This window comes from Callithrix jacchus, chromosome X, assembly GCF_049354715.1.
Source record: "Callithrix jacchus isolate 240 chromosome X, calJac240_pri, whole genome shotgun sequence".
Lineage (NCBI taxonomy): Eukaryota > Metazoa > Chordata > Mammalia > Primates > Cebidae > Callithrix > Callithrix jacchus.
The window spans coordinates 105,140,335-105,158,700 of NC_133524.1; the positions used below are offsets into that span (position 1 = coordinate 105,140,335).

Consider the following 18,366-nt stretch of genomic DNA (forward strand, 5'->3'; position numbering starts at 1 on the left):
TCCTCTAGTCTTTGGGGTATGAATGTTTCTCATAAACCAAATTTCGGGGAATGACAAACCAGAGACAGGACTGGTAAGGTGTAGGAAAACTGATAAGTCAGAACAAAGATATTCAGACCTTTTCATTACCTTTTTCTACCTTTGGCAATGGGAACATCATAGGAACCCAGGAAATGTGCATAGTACTTGGTAATTGCAAGATCTGAGAAAGGTTGCTTTGGAGTTGAAAGTTTCTTAGGATACAATATTGTATGTAACATGAAATGTTAAATTTATTTTAAAGAAAGGAAGGTTATCTCATTTCAAGAATATGAAGAGAAAATACAAATGTGACTAAATGGGACTGAATGAGGTTCTTATTTTAAAAGCTTGACTTTCTGACTTGATGCTTTCTGTATGAGTTTTGTCAGGAATTCAAGATCAAAGCTTACATTATTGTGTTTGCGTGTGTGTGTGTGTGTGTGTGTGTGTATTTGTTTGTTAGGATCTCTTGGTTTTCCTGGACAGAAAGGTGAAAAAGGACAAGCTGGAGCAACTGGTCCCAAAGGATTGCCCGTAAGTTTTGAGTATATTATAAAACAAAAAGAAGTAGAAGGAAGCCATTTTACACATTAATTTTCAATTATTCATATGTATGCACACATATAATTTAATTTTTCTATTAAGTTGTAATTTATTTGATTTTTTGACTTTTCCTGACTCCCATGCCTCACTTGATTCAACCCTTTGTACATTAAATGTTATTCGATGAGTTGAAGGGATAAACTGGAGAGAAGAAAGTATTAGAGAAACAGAAACTTATTTTCTTTTTCTCTTTCTTCTTTTTCCACTCTTTCTTTTTTTTTCCTTATCCACTTCAGGGCATTCCAGGAGCTCCAGGTGCTCCAGGCTTTCCTGGATCTAAAGGTGAACCTGGTGATATCCTCACTTTTCCAGGAATGAAGGGTGACAAAGGAGAGTTGGGTTCTCCTGGAGCTCCAGGGCTTCCGGGTTTACCTGGCACTCCTGGACAGAATGGATTGCCAGGGCTTCCTGGCCCGAAAGGAGAGCCTGTGAGTTGGTTTGATATTTTTGGTTTTGTGATGTTAAATTTTCACTTAAAAATGTTGCCTAAGTTAATTCGAAGGACGGGCCTAGTGCTGAAATAAACAACCAATCAATGCTTAAAACAATGTGACCATATAGTGATGGTACGTTTTTACTATGTATGATTTCTTCTTTACTCTTTTCTTTCACTTGTTTTGTAAACTTATTCTTCCTAACCCATTAATATTGAATAATATTTTCTCTGAATAGGTGGGCAGGAAGGTAAGATGTTTATGAGTCAGTATAAGGTTCCCCAACTCTTACCCCCGACATATCTTTCCCTGGGTTTACGTAAACCTCATGGCAAGACATGTGACTCATGCCTGTAATCCCAGCACTTTGGGAGACCGAGGTGGGTGGATCACCTGAGGTCAGGAGTTTGAGACCAGCCAGGCCAACATATTGAAACCCTGTCTCTACTAAGAATACAAAAATTAGCCATGGTGGCACACGCCTGTAATCGGAGCTACTTGGGAGGCTGAGGCAGGAGAATCACTTGAACTTCGGAGGTGGATGTTGCAGTGAGCCAAGATCACACCACTGCACTCCAGCCTGAGCAACAAGAGCAAGACTCTGTCTCAAAATAAATAAATAAATCAACCTCATAACCAGCAATTTAACTTGTTTTTTCAATATCTATATAGTAAGCTTAGAGATTAGTACGAGTAAATAGCCATGTTAAATGTGACACAGAACTGAAAGATTTAACATAAATGAACAATCTCATTTGTATATAACACACAGCCCAGGATATTTGTAAGAAGTGATATTTTATAATGTTATTTAGACTGTGACCCTTCTGACTTACACTAAAATATAAGCTGCATAAAGTCAGAAATTTTTGTGTATTTTTATTTTCTGTTGTATCATCAGCATTTGACACATAGTAGGAGCCCAAAAATATTTGTTGGAGGAATGAGTTAATGACCACACATTCCATCCCATAATACCACTTATTTACATAGCTTTTGAGAACTATTCATGGCTATATCCTTTCCCCAGCTGTATTCAGTACCAAACTACAGATAGTTGTTGTAACTATATGTTTCTGTATTAAACTTTTCCCTTTTTAGGGCAGAATTACTTCTAAGGGTGAAAGAGGTCCCCCTGGGAACCCAGGTTTACCAGGCCACCCAGGGAACATAGGGCCTATGGGTCCTCCTGGTTTTGGCCCTCCAGGCCCAGTAGGTGAAAAAGGCATACAAGGTGTGGCAGGAAATCCAGGCCAGCCAGGAATACCAGGTAAGTTTACTGTGGTTGGTTGTTTTGTTTTAAATTTGGTACTTAAAAACAGAAATTTATTATGCTTTGGCTACTCATGGCTTCCTTTCCTGAGAGGTGTGTTTCCCTGGCCATTTATATTTAGACTCTTCAGAGCATCTTATAAGGACATTTCTCTTTAAATTTTTTCTGTTTCATTGTTATTGCTAATTTTGTTCTTTTTAAGTACATGATACATAATGCAAAGTTTAATAAATAATTATAATAGAAACATACATGTAACTATCACACACATCAAAAAATAGAATGTTACCAGCATCCTAGAAACCTTTAACCTTCTCTCCTTGTCATTTCCTAATCATGATCCCCCTCCTCCTCTCTACTGACTTGATTTTTATATAATTTTCTTCCATTACTCCTCTTTTTTATGGTCTCTACATGCATTTTTAAACAGAGTATTTTAATTTTGTTTCTTTTTGAACTTCATGTTAATAACATAGGGTGTTTTTTTATATTAACTTTTTGTGTAGCTATAGTATATTCATTTTTCTTGCTATATAGTATTTCATTGTATGTATGTTTTTGTGTGTGTGTGTTACAGTTAATTGATCCATTCTATTGTTAATGGTCAATTGAGTTACTTACAGTTCAGGTCTATTATGAATAATGCTTCTGTGTACAGTTACATAGATAGGTAGATAGATAGATCCCTTTATCTCCTTGTGTTCATGTGCTCACATTTCTCTCGGGCAGGAGTTGACACACTACAGAACTACAGTCCATGGACCACATCCAGCCTACCACCTGTTACAAATATAAGTTTCATGTGAACACTTCCACAGCCATTCGCCTTTGTCTGTGGTTGTTTTTGCACTACAACTGAAGAGTTGAGTAGTTGTTACAGAGACCGTATGGTCCACAAAGCCTAAAGCAGTTACTGTCTGGTCCTTTACACAAAATGCTTACCAATGCCTGGGCTAGGGTATGTATTTAAGGTTAGCATTTTCAAGGCATAGGATAAGTGCATATTCTGCTTGACTGGATAATTACAAAGTATAGTCAGACCAATTGTACCAAGTTTTACTACCACAAGCAGTGTTGAAGATTTTATGTTAATTTACATCCTTGGAAACATTTTACATTGTCAGACTTTTACATTTTTGTCAATCTGTTGAGTGTGATATTTTACATTTTTCTGATTACATTAAAGTTCAGCACCTTTTCATGTGTTTATTGGCCATTTGAATTTGCATTTGTGAAATACCTAATCAAGTCTTTGACCAGTTTTATTTTGGATTATTTCTTTTTCTTATTGATTTAGAGGAGTTCTTTATAATTCTGTGTATTGCTTCTTAGTTACCTATGTATTTTGTGAAAAGAAATATTTACCTATTATGGCTTGCCATTTTTACTCTTTTTATGGTGTCTTCAATGAGCAGAAATCAACTTTTACATCATCAAAATTATCAGTCTTTTCTGTCATGGTTAGTGCTTTTTGTGTCATGTTTAGGAAATCCTTTTTTTTTCTTGAGCTCATTTCAAGTTCATGTTTCCATTAATAAAAAGTAGCTACACATGAACTTTGCACATAGAAATCCTAAATGTACTTATTAGTTACCAGAAAGAAGTATTTTGCTTGTTTACTACAGTTTGAGTTTTTAAGGCTCATTTGGCCTACATTTGAAAAATATTTATATAGATAACACCTTGTTTTATGGTTTTCCAGAGAAACAGAATCACTAAAATTGATGGACAGATGGGCTGATTAGATAGATGAGAGCTGATTTATTATGGGAATTGACTTACATGATTATAGAGGCCGAGAAGTCCCACAGTAGGCCACCTATAAGTTTAAGAACTTGGGAAGCCAGGACCTTGGCTCAGTCCTAGTCTGAATGCATGAGAACCTGGGTGGCTGCTAATGCAAGTCCCAGAGTCTGAAGGCCAGAGAACCTGGAGTTGTGATGTCCAAGGCTGGGAGAAAAATGGGTATACCAGTTTCAAAAGATAGAGAGAGAGCAGCAAATTCGCCTTTTTTTCCGCCATTTTGTTCTATCCAGTCCCTCAGATGATTGGATGGTACCTACACACAATGGGTGAGGGTGTATTATCCTTATTCATTTCATGGATTCAAACGTCAGCCTCCTTCGGAAACACCCTCACAGACATACCTAGAAATAATGCTTTGCCAGCTGTCTCAGTGTCTCTTAATCTAGTCATGTCGACACCTAAAATTAACCATCATACATCTTAGATTATGGAAGCCCTTAAGGCTGTCATACCCTTTTTATTTTTGAAATTTTATCCTTCTGTTTGATATCTTTCTTGAACATATAATGGAAGATTGTTTTTCTTGTGAATATTTGTTAGTTTATATTTTTCAAAAGATTACTGATAATTTTCTTTTATATTTTTAATTAAAAAAAAACCTTTAGTCAAGTAAATACTTCTCATTTACCACTGATTTACTCTCGTTTTCAGGTCCTAAAGGGGATCCAGGTCAGACCATAACCCAGCCAGGAAAGCCTGGCTTGCCTGGTAACCCAGGCAGAGATGGTGAAGTAGGTCTTCCAGGTATGTGAGCAATTTATTTCAAAGTATCTTCAACACTGATGGCTTTTTTTGAGATGAGTGTCACTCTGTCACCCATGCTGGAGTGTAGTGGCATGATCTTGGCTCACTGCAATCTCTGCCTCCCAGTTGAAGCAATTCTCCCCGCCTTAGCTGGAGTAGCTGGGATTACAGATGCCCACCACCATGCTCAGCTAATTTTTGTATAATTGTATTTTTAGTAGAAATGGGTTTTCACCATGTTGGCCAGGTTGGTCTCGAACTCCTGACCTCAGGTGATCCACCCATCTCTGCCTCCTAAAGTGCTGGGATTACAGGTCTGAGCCACTGCACCTGACCCTGACAGCTTCTTTCGTTGAATGTATTCTTTTCAATAACTGCTGTTTCTCCATAGGTGACCCTGGACTCCCAGGACAACCAGGCTTGCCAGGAATACCTGGTAGCAAAGGAGAACCAGGTATCCCTGGAATTGGGCTTCCTGGACCACCTGGTCCCAAAGGTATGTTGGAGTGGGTAGCAGGCAGGTTCCCATCCCCAAGGTATTTTGGAATGGGTATCAGGGAGGTAGGTTAGCTGATTAGCATGATTTTATTCTTTAATAAAATTCATTCAACAAATAAAATATATTAATTATATCTTTTTTCTGTGTGCTATAAAGAATGTGAATATAAAGTCACAGTGTATTTTCACTGTAAATTCATTATCTTTATCTAAAACAGTCCAGACAGGAAAAAAATCTAAATTTTAGATATGCAAAAGTGATATATAAGCTTAAAAGTCACAGAAATTATTGCTTTTGTGTTCACCATAATATTCTCAGGGTTTAGAACAGTTCCTAACACATAGGGTGCACTTGATATTTATTGAGTTAATGGATTTCTTAAACAGAAAACAGACATTGTACATGTGTAGCCAAGTAATGTTTTATGCTAAATAATATTCTGTTGATTTATTGAAATTTTTTAGGGCTTATGCTTCAGTTCTGCTTTATTCCTCACAGAGTTTATTCTCACAAATGGCAAGAGCACACAGTGGTCTGAGGACAGTTCTTAAATATATCTTTACTCATTTATACCAAATGCTTTCAAAATTATCAGGTTTGATTTTATGTATATGTATCTATAATAACTGCAGTTATTTTTAGTTCATTTCCAAAATTATATGTTAGGTTCTTCGTCATACTATTGGGCATTCACACGCAAGCAGAAGAAAAGTTCCTGGGCATTTTCGTGTGGGATTCATTCCTTACATTTAGTTCTATCTTATAATGTAATCGTCTTCATTTTCTTCAGAAAAGCCTGTCTTCCACATACATTAGTTCTATTTGAAAATAATAGGAATGTAATGTGATTGAGGGGATTGTAAGGCTTAATCCTAAGTAATCATATAGAATGTCATTGTGCTTTTAACATCTTACTATAGTCACTAAGCATGATTAGATAAGGTGAGAATGTGGGTTTGGGAATTTGAATTATTTTCTTAAAGTGTCTTCTCTTTGGTGGTTAAAAAATGACTTATCATTTTACAGGCTTTCCTGGAATTCCAGGACCTCCAGGAGCACCTGGGACACCTGGAATAACTGGTCTAGAAGGTCCTCCTGGGCCACCCGGCTTTCCAGGACCAAAGGTCTGGTAAATGTTTATTTATTCCTTCTCATTTTCTTATCTCTTCTGTCTTCCTTATTTCTAGCTCTCCATTTTGACTCAGATATCATCCCAAGTCCCAAGTCTTCATTATATAGATAAAAAAACATATTATGTTTCCATTTAAAAATATTTAACCCAAATCATCTTTAATAATCCAAGAGGTCACATTTGGAGCCAAAAAAAAATCTGAACCTATTTTTGAGTGTCCAGTTCTTTGGTTAAAGAATATAGTCATCCCTTATCTAATGTTAAGTTTTCCTCAGTCAACCTTCAGAAAACTGCTGTGTCATGGCAATTATCGTGACTATTCCAAAAATTTTACCTGTGTTTAATTGATTTAAACCTTCGGTGTTTTATAATTATTACTTATTTTTCATGGGAAAAACAGTTAACCATGATACCAGTTCTCATGAGAAAACCACTTCTCTATTGGTTGACTCTTTTTATTAAGAAAATTTCCAAATGAAAATAAAAGTAAATGAATAATACAATGAACTTTCATTTATCCATCACTCAGATTCAAAATTGTTATGATTTTACAACATTTGCTTTATCTATTCCTTTTTACTTTGCTTAAATATTTTACCCAAATCTCAAGACAGTATCATTTTACTTATAAATGTGTCAGCATTTATCTCTAAATAGACATTTTATACAAAAGCCACAATGCTGTTTGTTATCATACTTACTGAAATTAAAAACTAATTATTTAGAATCATCTAATACTCAGCTTATAATCATATTTCCTTAAAAGGATAGTCTGTTCTTTAATCTCATGCTCTCTCAGTTATCTTTTTCTTATCCTGAAACCAGTCCAAATCATTTAATTTGTTTTATTAAACCCTATTTCCCATCCTTCCACATGTTTTCTCCAACATACCAATTACTATTTTTTTCTTTTTTTTTGAGGCTGGAATGTAGTGGCATGATCTCGGCTCACCAATTACTTTTTATTTAATCATTTTCTCCTTTCCTCCCATGTAAAGAAAAGTATTGTCTTGTATGTTGGGCATTAAATTTTCTGTGGTACATGATAAATACCAGAAAAGTCACGGGAGTTTTTGTTGTGTTTTGTCATGTGTATGCTCAAGGGTGAGCCAGGATTTGCAGTACCTGGGCCACCTGGACCTCCAGGACTTCCAGGTTTCAAAGGAACACTTGGTCCAAAAGGCGATCGTGGTTTCCCAGGACCTCCAGGTCCTCCAGGACGCACTGGCTTGGATGGGCTTCCTGGACCAAAAGGTATGGAGGCTGTCACTACTTCTCAATTTGCTTTTAACTTTTATAGAAATTGACAACTTTAGAAAAGTTTATGGGTGATAAGTCTAATTAACTGGAAAGCCCATGATGCCATTCTGTTGCTGCTACACATTTTTTTCCATCCTCCATTGATTATTTTTGTCTTTTATTTCACTGAATATACAATCATGGCCAGGCGTGATGGCTCATGCCTATAATCCCAGCACTTTGGGAGGCCGAGGAGGGCAGATCACCTGAGGTCTGGAGTTTGAGACCAGCCTGGTCAACATAGTTAAACTCCGTCTCTACTAAAAATACAAAAATTATCCAGGTATGGTTGTGCATACCTGTAATCCCAGCTACTCGGAAGGCTGAGGCAGGAGAATCCCATGAACTGGAGACAGAGGTTACAGTGAGCCAATATCATGCCCTGCGCTCCAGCCTGGGTGACAGAGTGAGACTTCATCTAAAAAAAAAAAAAGGTAATACAATCATATATGTTATAAAAGTAACTCTGAGAAGTCTTCCTTCCAACCAATCTTCATCCACTTTGTTCTTCTCCATCCTCTTATTTAACTATTTTTTAATTTCTTTTGTTTTTTTCTCTACACAGAATCTTGCTGTGTTTCTCAGGCTAGAGTGCAGTGGTGCCATCTTGGCTCACTGCAACTTCCACCTCCCAGGTTCAAGCAATTCTCCTGCCTCAGCCTCCTGAGTAGCTGGGATTACATACGCACGCCACCAGGCCCGGCCTGGTGTATTTTTATTTTTGTATTTGCATTTTTAGTAGAGACAGGGTTAGTATATTTGTATTTAGTAGAGACAGGGTTAGTATATTTGCATTTTTAGTAGAGACGGGGTTTAGTAGAGAGAGAGTCTCACCATGTTGGCCAGGCTGATCTGGAACTCCTGACCTCATGATCCAAAGTGCCTCAGACTCCCAAAGTGCTGGGATCCTTCCAGTGTTCCTTATATAAATACTAGCCAAGAATTTGTTTTACTTTCTCTATTTCTTAAAGGAGAAGGTATTATCTTTTGGCTTTATTTGCACTTCACTTATTTACTTAAATTTGTATCCTGGAGATCACTCCATATCAGTAGACAGAGATCTTGACTTTTTGAAAATAGGTGCCTAGTATTGAATTGCATAGATATACCATAGTTCATTCCACCAGTTGCTAGTTGCTAGATTGTTTTTTTGTCAATCATTTATTGCAAATAATGCCATAATGAATAATCTTTCATGCATATTATTTCAGATGTGTTCAGGTATAATAGTAAAAGTCATGAAAAAGAATTTTCTGAATTAAACAGTAAATCCATCTCTGGATAATGTCAGATTCCTCTTAATTTGCACTATTTTGTACTCCCACCCACATTGTATTAGTGTGTTTTCCCATATACTTGATAAGTGAGTATGCTAGCACACTCCTGGATTTTTGCTAAGCTGATGAAAATAAGTAGGTTTCTAAGTATATTTTTAAACATTTTATTGTGAAAAAGTTTGAATCACTGAGAAAAATAATTTTACAGTTAACAGCTGTATATTTACCACCTAGATTCTACACTGAACCTTTTATCTCCCTGCCAACATTTTATTTTTAAAATAAAACGGATACAAGAACAGAAAACCAAACACCGCATGTTCTCACTCATAGGAGGGTGTTGAACAATGAGAACACATGGACTCAGGGAGAGGAGCATCACACGCTGGGGGCAGTTGGGGGGCATAGGGGAGGGACAGCAGGGGGTGGAGCGGGTGGGGAGGGATAACTTGGGGAGAAATGATGGATATAGTATATACCTAAAGTAAAATTTAAAAAAAAATTTTCAAAAATAGCAAAGTAGACAGAACTTTATTAGGACTACTATATACCCATCACTGATATTTTACTATCAGTGCTTTGTCACATATTTATCCATCCCTGTCTCTATCCATTAATCTATTTTTGATGCATTTCAAAATAAATTACAACAATATACTTCTCTATAAATACGTCAGCATGCACATGATAACTAAAATTCCATAGCCATATATTACTTTTCTTTTGATATTAATTCACATTAAATGAGATGCACAAATCTTAAGCGTACATTTACTGGACTTTGACAAATGTATACACTTGTATGATGCAACTCCTTTTCAGGATATTGTTTTAGAAATTTTTCTTATGCCCCTTTCCAGTCAGTCCCTACCCCATCATCCACAGTGGCAACTATACTGTTGATTTTTTTTATCAAAATTAGTCTTGCTGTTCTAGAACGCCTTATAAATGGAATCATACAGTATGTACTTTCTTTCCAAGGCTTCTGTCACTCAACATAACGTTTTTGAGATCCATCCATGTTGTTGTGGTTATCAATAGTTCTTTCAATGAAATCATTGAGTGTTTTGTTATATGACTGTGTCATGGATACCTGGGTTGTGTCAAGTTTTTGGCTACTATGAAGCTGTTAAATACGTTTTTTACAAGTCTTTTTCATGGATATGTGATTTCATTTTGCTTCGATGAATAACTGAGAGCAGATTTGTTGGATCGTAAGTGGATGTTTAGTTTTATTAGGAACTACTTTAGACCTTTTACCAAAATGGCGATACCATTTTACATTTACAACAAAGTGGTTTGAAAATTTCCATTGTTCCACATTTTCTCAAATTTTGGAACGTTGTTAGGTATGTGGTAGCATCATATTGTGATTTTAATTTACATTTCCCTGATGGCGAATTATGTTGTCCTTTTTTTGTATACTTGTGAGTTACTTACATATTCATATATTTTGTCTATTTTAAAAGATGGTTTCTCACTATATTATTAAGTTGGAAGTGTTGTTTATATATCCTGCATACTGGCCCTTTCCTAGATATATGTTTATGAGTGTTTTAGCCCTGGCTGGCTGACCTGTTTATTTCCTTAGTGTATTTTGATGAACAAAAGTTTTAATTTTATTGAAGTTACATTTATCAATTTTTTCTCATCTGATTATAATTTTGTGTCTTGTGTAAGAAAAAATGAAGGGCCTACAGAGTGGAAAGGAAGAAATAAAACTCTATTTTCATTGATGGCATGATTTTGTACTTAGAAAACCCTAATAAATCTACAAAAAGCTCCTAGAACTAAAAGGTAAATTTAGTAGGATCGTAGGACAAAGCAAATATATAAAAAATAAATTATGTTTTTATATAGTGTCAATGAACAACTACAAATAAAAATTAAACAAAACAGTATATACAATTGGATCAAATAAAATGAAGTGCTTAGGTATGCATAGGTCTAACAAAAATGTGTAGGCTTTGTATGTGGAAAATGATAAAACACTGTTGACAGAAATCAGAGACCTAAAAAAATGGAATGGTATATTGTGTTCATGGATTTTGTTGAGATATCAGTTCTCTCCAAATAAATCCATAGATTGAAAGGAGAACACACAATTTTTCTTCTAAAATTTATATGGATAAAAAATGACCTAGAATAGCCAAAACGATTTTGAGAAATAAGTGCAAAGTTGGACAATTCATAATACTTGATGTTAAGACTTAAAATAGAGCTACAATAATTACAATAGTGTGGTATATGTGAAATACAGACAAATAGATCATCGTAACATAATAGAGAGTCTAGAAATACACCCACATATTTAATTTTTGACAAAATTGCTAAGGCAATTTCAACAGAAAGATAAGTCTTTTCAACAAATGCTGCTGAAACATAAAGCAATTGCACATCCATATGCAAAAAAATACAAACAAACCAACATAACAAACCTCTACCTGCACTTCATACCTTGCACAAAATTTAGCTCCAAATGGATCAGAGACCTAAATGTAAAACCTAACATTATCAAACTTCTAGGACAGAAGCAGGCAAACTTTTTCTGCAAAGAGCTACAGAGTAAATATTTTAGTCTTTATGGGCTACATATATGGATTCTGTCACATATTTTTTTTAACAACCCTCTAAGAATGTAAAAACCATTTTTAGCATGTAGGCAGCACACAAACAGGCCTATAGATCATATTTAGCCCATGGGAAGTACTTTGTCAACCTTTGTTTTAGATGAAAGCATAAGAGAAAACTGTTATTATATGTTAAGCAAAAACTTGTTAGATAGAATACCAAAAGGGTAATTCATAAAAGAAAAAAATGGGATATATGGGACTTTATTAAAATTAACTGTATTTTCATATCATATATCTGACAACTTATAATCAGAGTCTATAATGAGCTCTCAAAACTCAATAAGAAAACGAACAACCAGATTTTAAAATATAGTTGGAAATATGGGCAAACAATTTGAGTAGATACTTCACCAAAGAATGACTAACAAGCCCATGCAAAGAAGGTCAATATAATTTGACATTTGGGAAATGCAAGTTAAAACCACAATGAGATATCACTTCTTAAATATTAGAATTGACCTTTTAAAAAATGGATAACTGAGAATAACAAAGTTCTGCTAAGGATGCTAGTTAATATGCAAAGTGGTGCAGCCACTTTGAGAAAGAGTTTGACAATTTCTTTTATAGTTAAACGTTGTCTTCCCACATGACACAGCAATTCTACATCCAAGAAAAACGTGAAGCTTCACATGAAAACTTGTAGATCAGTGTTCATAGCAGCTTAATTCATAATCACCAATAATTGTAAACACCCCAAATGTGCCTCAAATGGCAAAAAGATTAAGAAAATATACCTATTCATCTGATGGACTAATAACCAGCAATAAAAAGTAACTACTGATATACACAACAACATGGGTGAATCTCAAATGCATTGTATTAAGTGAAAGAGGACATAGTCAAAAGGCTACATACTATATGGATGCATTTGTATAACATTCTGGGAAAGAAAAATCTGTAAGACATAAAATTGATCAGTGGTTGCTAGGGAATTGGGATGTGGGGATGAGTTGACTACAGTGCACAGGGGTTTTTTGCTTTGATGAAAATGTTCTATGTCTTGATTTTAGTGGTGTTCATATGACTATGTAACTTTGTCAAAACTCATCAAAGAGTACACTAAAAAGACAGAATTTTAGTATATGTAAAAATTGTTCAAAATAGGAATGACAGAGGGACAGACAGAAGATAGATGGACAGTGAAATTTTTAATGTCAAAGAGATGTTTTACTGATGATGGAAGAAGCTTGAACATGTTTATATGCCATGGCCCTGAGTTAGTAAACAGGAAAATGTTGAAGGTTATCTATCTTAAAATGCAGTTCATTTGAAAATATAGTTTAAACTTATAAATAAATAATTGCTCACAATGAGTTACAAGTAGAAGGAATGTGTGGTTTGTAATATTTTATACATTTTTGTGAAGTTGATTTAAGTATTGAAGCAGTGATCAGCATATGTTAAATTATAAGGCTGTAATTATTAATGGATTCCCTATCCTCTGCTCTGGATAATTATGTGTACCCTTCTTGCTGAATGAATGTCCAAATTTTCAGTATCATTGCTTAATATGATGTGGTTCCCAAGGACTAGTTACTCAGCTGTGGCTTTCAATATCTAAACTGTATTTATTTCTTAAAGGTGATGTTGGACCAAGTGGACAACCTGGACCAATGGGACCTCCTGGGCTGCCAGGAATAGGTGTTCAGGGACCACCAGGACCACCAGGGATTCCTGGGCCAATAGGCCAACCTGGTAAGATTAGAGTAAATGTGCATTTTGTAGCACTCATAATATATACATTGGTCAGCTCATCAAAAAAATGAAACCCACAGTATTCCAGAAAACAGACTTAAGAGGCAATGTATCTATGTGTATAATTTTATAAAAGTGGAAAAGTGGCCAGGCGCAGTGGCTCATGCCTGTAATCTCAGCACTTTGGGAAGCTGAGGTGGGCAGATCACCTGAGATCGGGAGTTCAAAACCAGCCTGACCAACATGGAGAAACCTCATCTCTATTAAGAAAAAAAAAGTGGAAAAGTACAGGACCTAGCATAAAATTTACTTTAATCCCTGATATTTCCCCCCTGTATTCATCTAAAATTGATGTATTTCCAATAATGCAATTGCAGTGTGTTATTATTATTTTCAGTGTGTTATTATTGATATGTAATTGTTGAGCTAGACATAGTTGTGGAAGCAGAAGCCTAGAAACTTCTAGTGTTGATCATTTCAGATCTGAGTAGCTGTACACCATTAATAGACCTTTGTGGAACCTCTTAACACTTCTCAGAACATGAACTCGAGTTAAGTTTCAGCAAAACTTTCTGTAAAAATATATTTTAGGCATTCTCATTTTCTTTTTCTTTTCCATCAATAAGTTGAGGTTTTCCCCCTTTTTGCCCCCAAACTAGCAATCACTTTGCAATTCATCATCACTGCAAATCTTTACTTTTAATATTTTGTATTGGATACTCAAAAAAGTCTTTTATCAACATGTAACCTAATGGGTTTGCGTCTATAGATAGGAAATCATACGATTTCTCTAAGTTTGTGTGAAAGCATATTGAATTTCTGGATTCTGAACTGTCTGGTGATGTGAATTCTCATTATCTTAATCTAGGCAGGTAAAGTAAAGGCCACCTTGGCGCCAGCACATGTTATTCAAAATACCATAATCATTTATGAAATTAAAACAAATATGAAACATTTAGTTGTTCCTTAATTCACATGAATACATCTGCAGGCTTAAACACACGGTTCAGATGCGCATGGCTATATATTTCCTGACCTTAAATGATAGTAGATATTTTGTTATTATTCTAAAAATTTAGAAACACAGGTTAACAATATAAAAAGCCTGTAAAGGTTATTTTCATTTATGTACTATTTTACAATTTGTTATATGGCACATTATACCTTTTTATGATCCTGAACATGTCACTACTGATTTAAAACTAACAAAACTTAGTGTTGCTTTGAACCAGGTTGTTATAAATAGTTGCTTTATCGCTTATGGAAAAAACTTTCTGTCCAACTAGCATAGCAGAGGGATCTTGGGAAAAAGTACTTATTTTTAGGTTTGGTCATTAAAGGCTTGACCTACTTTTTTTTGTTTGTTTCTTTTGAGATGGAGTTTTACTCTTGTTGCCCAGGCTGGAGTGCAATGGCAGAACCTTGGCTCACTGCAACCTCCACCTCCTGGGTTCAAATGATTCTCCTGCCTCAGTCTCCTGAGTAGCTGGGATTACAGGTGTGCGCGCCTCCATGCCCAGCTAATTTTTGTATTTTTAGTAGACATGGGGTTTCACCATGTTGACCAGGCTGATCTCAAACTCCTGACCTCAGGTGATCTGCCTACCTTGGCCTTCCAAAGTGCTGGGATTAAAGGCATGAGCTACCATGCCTGACCCCTGCTGTTTTACAGAGGTGGATGAAATGAATTTATCACTCCTATGGTGTTTTATCATTTATTTCAGTTCCAAAAAGTGCATGAGCCTTTAGAAGTTGTTTGAATTCTTAAGTCACAGCTAAGTGAGAATAAAAAAGGGAATATGAATCTAAACAAAACACAAATATGTTAACACATGCATCATGCTCTTTCAGATTTACCTGATACCTTGTAATGTATTATTTATCTAATGTTCTCTCTTTCTCCCTGTATCATATTATGTATCTAAGGACTTATAACCAGATATAAATATAATATATAGATAAATATTACATAGATATAAATGCAATATAGATATAAATATATTTATAGGAATATTGATTAATAAAATATAAATGGGATGGGCAGGAAGAAAAGTAATAATGCTGAATTAAACATCAAATATTTTTAAATAAATGTATGTATAGCCATAGTATTCAAGATGTTAATTAATATGGTTCAATAAATAAATGAAATTAATAGCAACTAGCAAGAAAATGTATTGAATTCACTCTTAATATAGAAATGTTCTCAAAGCACAGTACTTTTTTTTTTTTTTACTATGGGATGGACCACATTTCATATTTACACAAGCCACATATACTCACTTTATATATATATATATATAATATATATATTTTTTTTTAAATTGCACTTTAGGTTCTGGGAACAGAACAATGCACAGAACATGCAGGATTGTTGCATAGGTACCTATATAGCAATGTGGTTTGCTGCCTCCATTCCACATCACTTATATCTGGTATTTCTCCCCATGTTCTCCCTCCCCAACCTCCCTATCCCCCGCTGTCCCTCCCCTGTTCCCCGCCAACAGACCCCAGTATGTGATGCTCCCCTGCCTGTGTCCATGTGTTCTCATTGTTCAACACCCGCCTATGAGTGAGACCATGTGGTATTTGGTTTTCTGATCTTGTGTCAGTTTGCTGACAATGATGGTCTCCAGGTTCACCCATGTCCCTACAAAGGACACAAACTCATAATTTTTTATGGCTGCATAGTATTCCATGGTGTATATGTGCTACATTTTCCCTGTCCATTCTATCATCGATGGGCATTTGGGTTGGTTCCAGGTCTTTGCTATTGTAAACAGTGCAGCAATGAACATATGAGTGCATGTATCTTTATAGAAGAACGATTTATAATCCTTTGGCTATATACCCAGTAATGGGATTGCTAGGTCAAGTGGAATTTCTATTTCTAGGTCCTTGAGGAATCACCACACTGTCTTCCACAATGGTTGAACCAATTTACACTCCCACCAACAGTGTAAAAGTGTTCCTATTTCTCCACATCCTCTCCAGCATCTGTGGTCTCCAGATTTTTTAATAATTGCCATTCTCACTGGCGTGAAATGGTATCTCAATGTGGTTTTGATTTGCATTTCTCTAATGACCAGTGATGATGAGCATTTTTTCATAAGTTTGTTGGTTTCATAAATGTCTTCTTTTGAAAAGTGTCAGTTCATATCCTTCACCCACTTTCGAATGGGTTGGTTGGTTTGTTTTTGTAAATTTGTTTTGGTTCTTTGTAGATTCAGGATATTAGCCCTTTGTCAGATGGGTAGATCGCAAAAATTTTTTCCCATTCTGTTGGTTCCTGGTTCACTCTAATTTTGTTTCTTTTGCTGTACAGAAGCTCTTTAGTTTAATTAGATTCCATTTGTCTATTTTGGCTTTTGTTGCCAATGCTTTTGGTGTTTTAGTCATGAAGTCATTGCCTATGCCTATGTCCTGAATGCTTTTGCATAGGTTTTCTTCTAGGGTTTTTATGGTGTTAGGTCATATGTTTTAGTCTTTACTCCATCTGGAGTTAATTTTAGTGAAAGGTGTCAGGAAGGGTCCAGTTTCTGCCTGCACATGGCTAGCCAGTTTCTCCAACACCATTTATTAAGCAGAGAATCCTATTCCCTTTGCTTGTTTTTGTCAGGTTTGTCAAAGATCAGATGGTTGTAGATGTGTGGCATTGCTTATGAGGCCTCTTTTCTGTTACATTGGTCTATATTTCTGTTTTGGTACCAGTACCATGCTGTTTTGATTACCGTAGCCTTGTAGTATAGTTTGAGGTCAGGAAGCGTGATGCTTCTGGCTTTGCTCTTTTTGCATAGAATTGTCTTGGCTATGTGGGCTCTCTTTTGGTTCCATATTAAGTTTAAGGTGTTTTTTTTTTCCAGTTCTGTGAAGAGGGTCATAGGTAGCTTGATGGGGATAGCATTGAATCTGTAAATTACTTTGGGCAGTATGGCCATTTTCACTATATTGATTCTTCCTAACCACGAGTATGGAATGTTTTTCCATCTGTTTTTGTCCTCTCTTATTTCCTTGAGCAGTGGTTTGTAGTTCTCCTTAAAGAAGTCCTTTACGTCCATTGTTAGTTGTATTCCTAGGTATTTTATTCTCTTTGTAGCAATTGTGAATGGCAGTTTGTTCTTGATTTGGCTCTCTGTAAGTCTGTTATTGGTGTATAAGAATGCTTGTGATTTCTGCACATTGATTTTTGTATCCTGAGACTTTGCTGAAGTTGCTTATCAGTTTCAGGAGATTTTGGCCTGAGACTATGGGGTCTTCTAAATATACAATCATGTTGTCTGCAAATAGAGACAATTTGACTTCCTTCTTCCTAATTGAATACCCTTTATTTCTTTTTCTTCCCCGATTGTTCTGTCTAGCACTTCCAATACTATATTAAAAGGGAGTGGTGACGGCGGGCATCCTTGTCTAGTGCCAGATTTCAAAGGGAATGCTTCCAGTTTTTGTGCATTCGGTATGATATTGGCTGTGGGTTTGTCATAAATAGCTTTCATATTTTGAGATACACTCCATCAATATCTAGTTTATTGAGAGTTTTTAGCATAAAGGTCTGTTGAATTTTGTGAAAGGCCTCTGCATCTATTGAGATAGTCATGTGGTTTTTGTCGTTGGTTCTGTTTATGTGGTAGATTACATACATTTATAGACTTGGGTATGTTGAACCAGTCTTGCATTCGTGGGATGAAGCCCACTTTATTGTGATGGATAAGCTTTTTGATGTGCTGTTGCAATTGGTTTGCCAGTATTTTATTGAAGATTTTTGCATCTATGTTCGTCACAGTTATTGGTCTGAAGTTTCCTTTTTTTCTTGAGTCTCTGCCAGGTTTTGGTATCAGGATGATGTTGGTCTCATAAAATGATTTAGGAGGGATGCCCTCTTTTTGGATTGTTTACAATAGTTTCAGAAGGAATGGTACCAGCTCTTCTTTGTATGTCCCATAGAATTCAGCT

General features: G+C 35.7%; 1 protein-coding gene across 3 annotated transcripts in view; it reads left to right on the top strand.

The window, feature by feature from the left end:
* COL4A5 (collagen type IV alpha 5 chain) overlaps window positions 1–18,366 on the top strand; it is a 250,831-nt gene that overhangs the window by 154,460 nt on the left and 78,005 nt on the right. For all 3 annotated transcript variants that reach the window (XM_078363412.1, XM_035287997.3, XM_054251548.2), the window contains 8 exons: window positions 485–555; window positions 861–1,052; window positions 2,160–2,328; window positions 4,789–4,881; window positions 5,273–5,377; window positions 6,407–6,504; window positions 7,616–7,766; window positions 13,303–13,416. In XM_078363412.1, coding sequence (XP_078219538.1) covers window positions 485–555; window positions 861–1,052; window positions 2,160–2,328; window positions 4,789–4,881; window positions 5,273–5,377; window positions 6,407–6,504; window positions 7,616–7,766; window positions 13,303–13,416 — 993 coding nt within the window. The remainder of the gene's footprint in view (window positions 1–484; window positions 556–860; window positions 1,053–2,159; window positions 2,329–4,788; window positions 4,882–5,272; window positions 5,378–6,406; window positions 6,505–7,615; window positions 7,767–13,302; window positions 13,417–18,366) is intronic.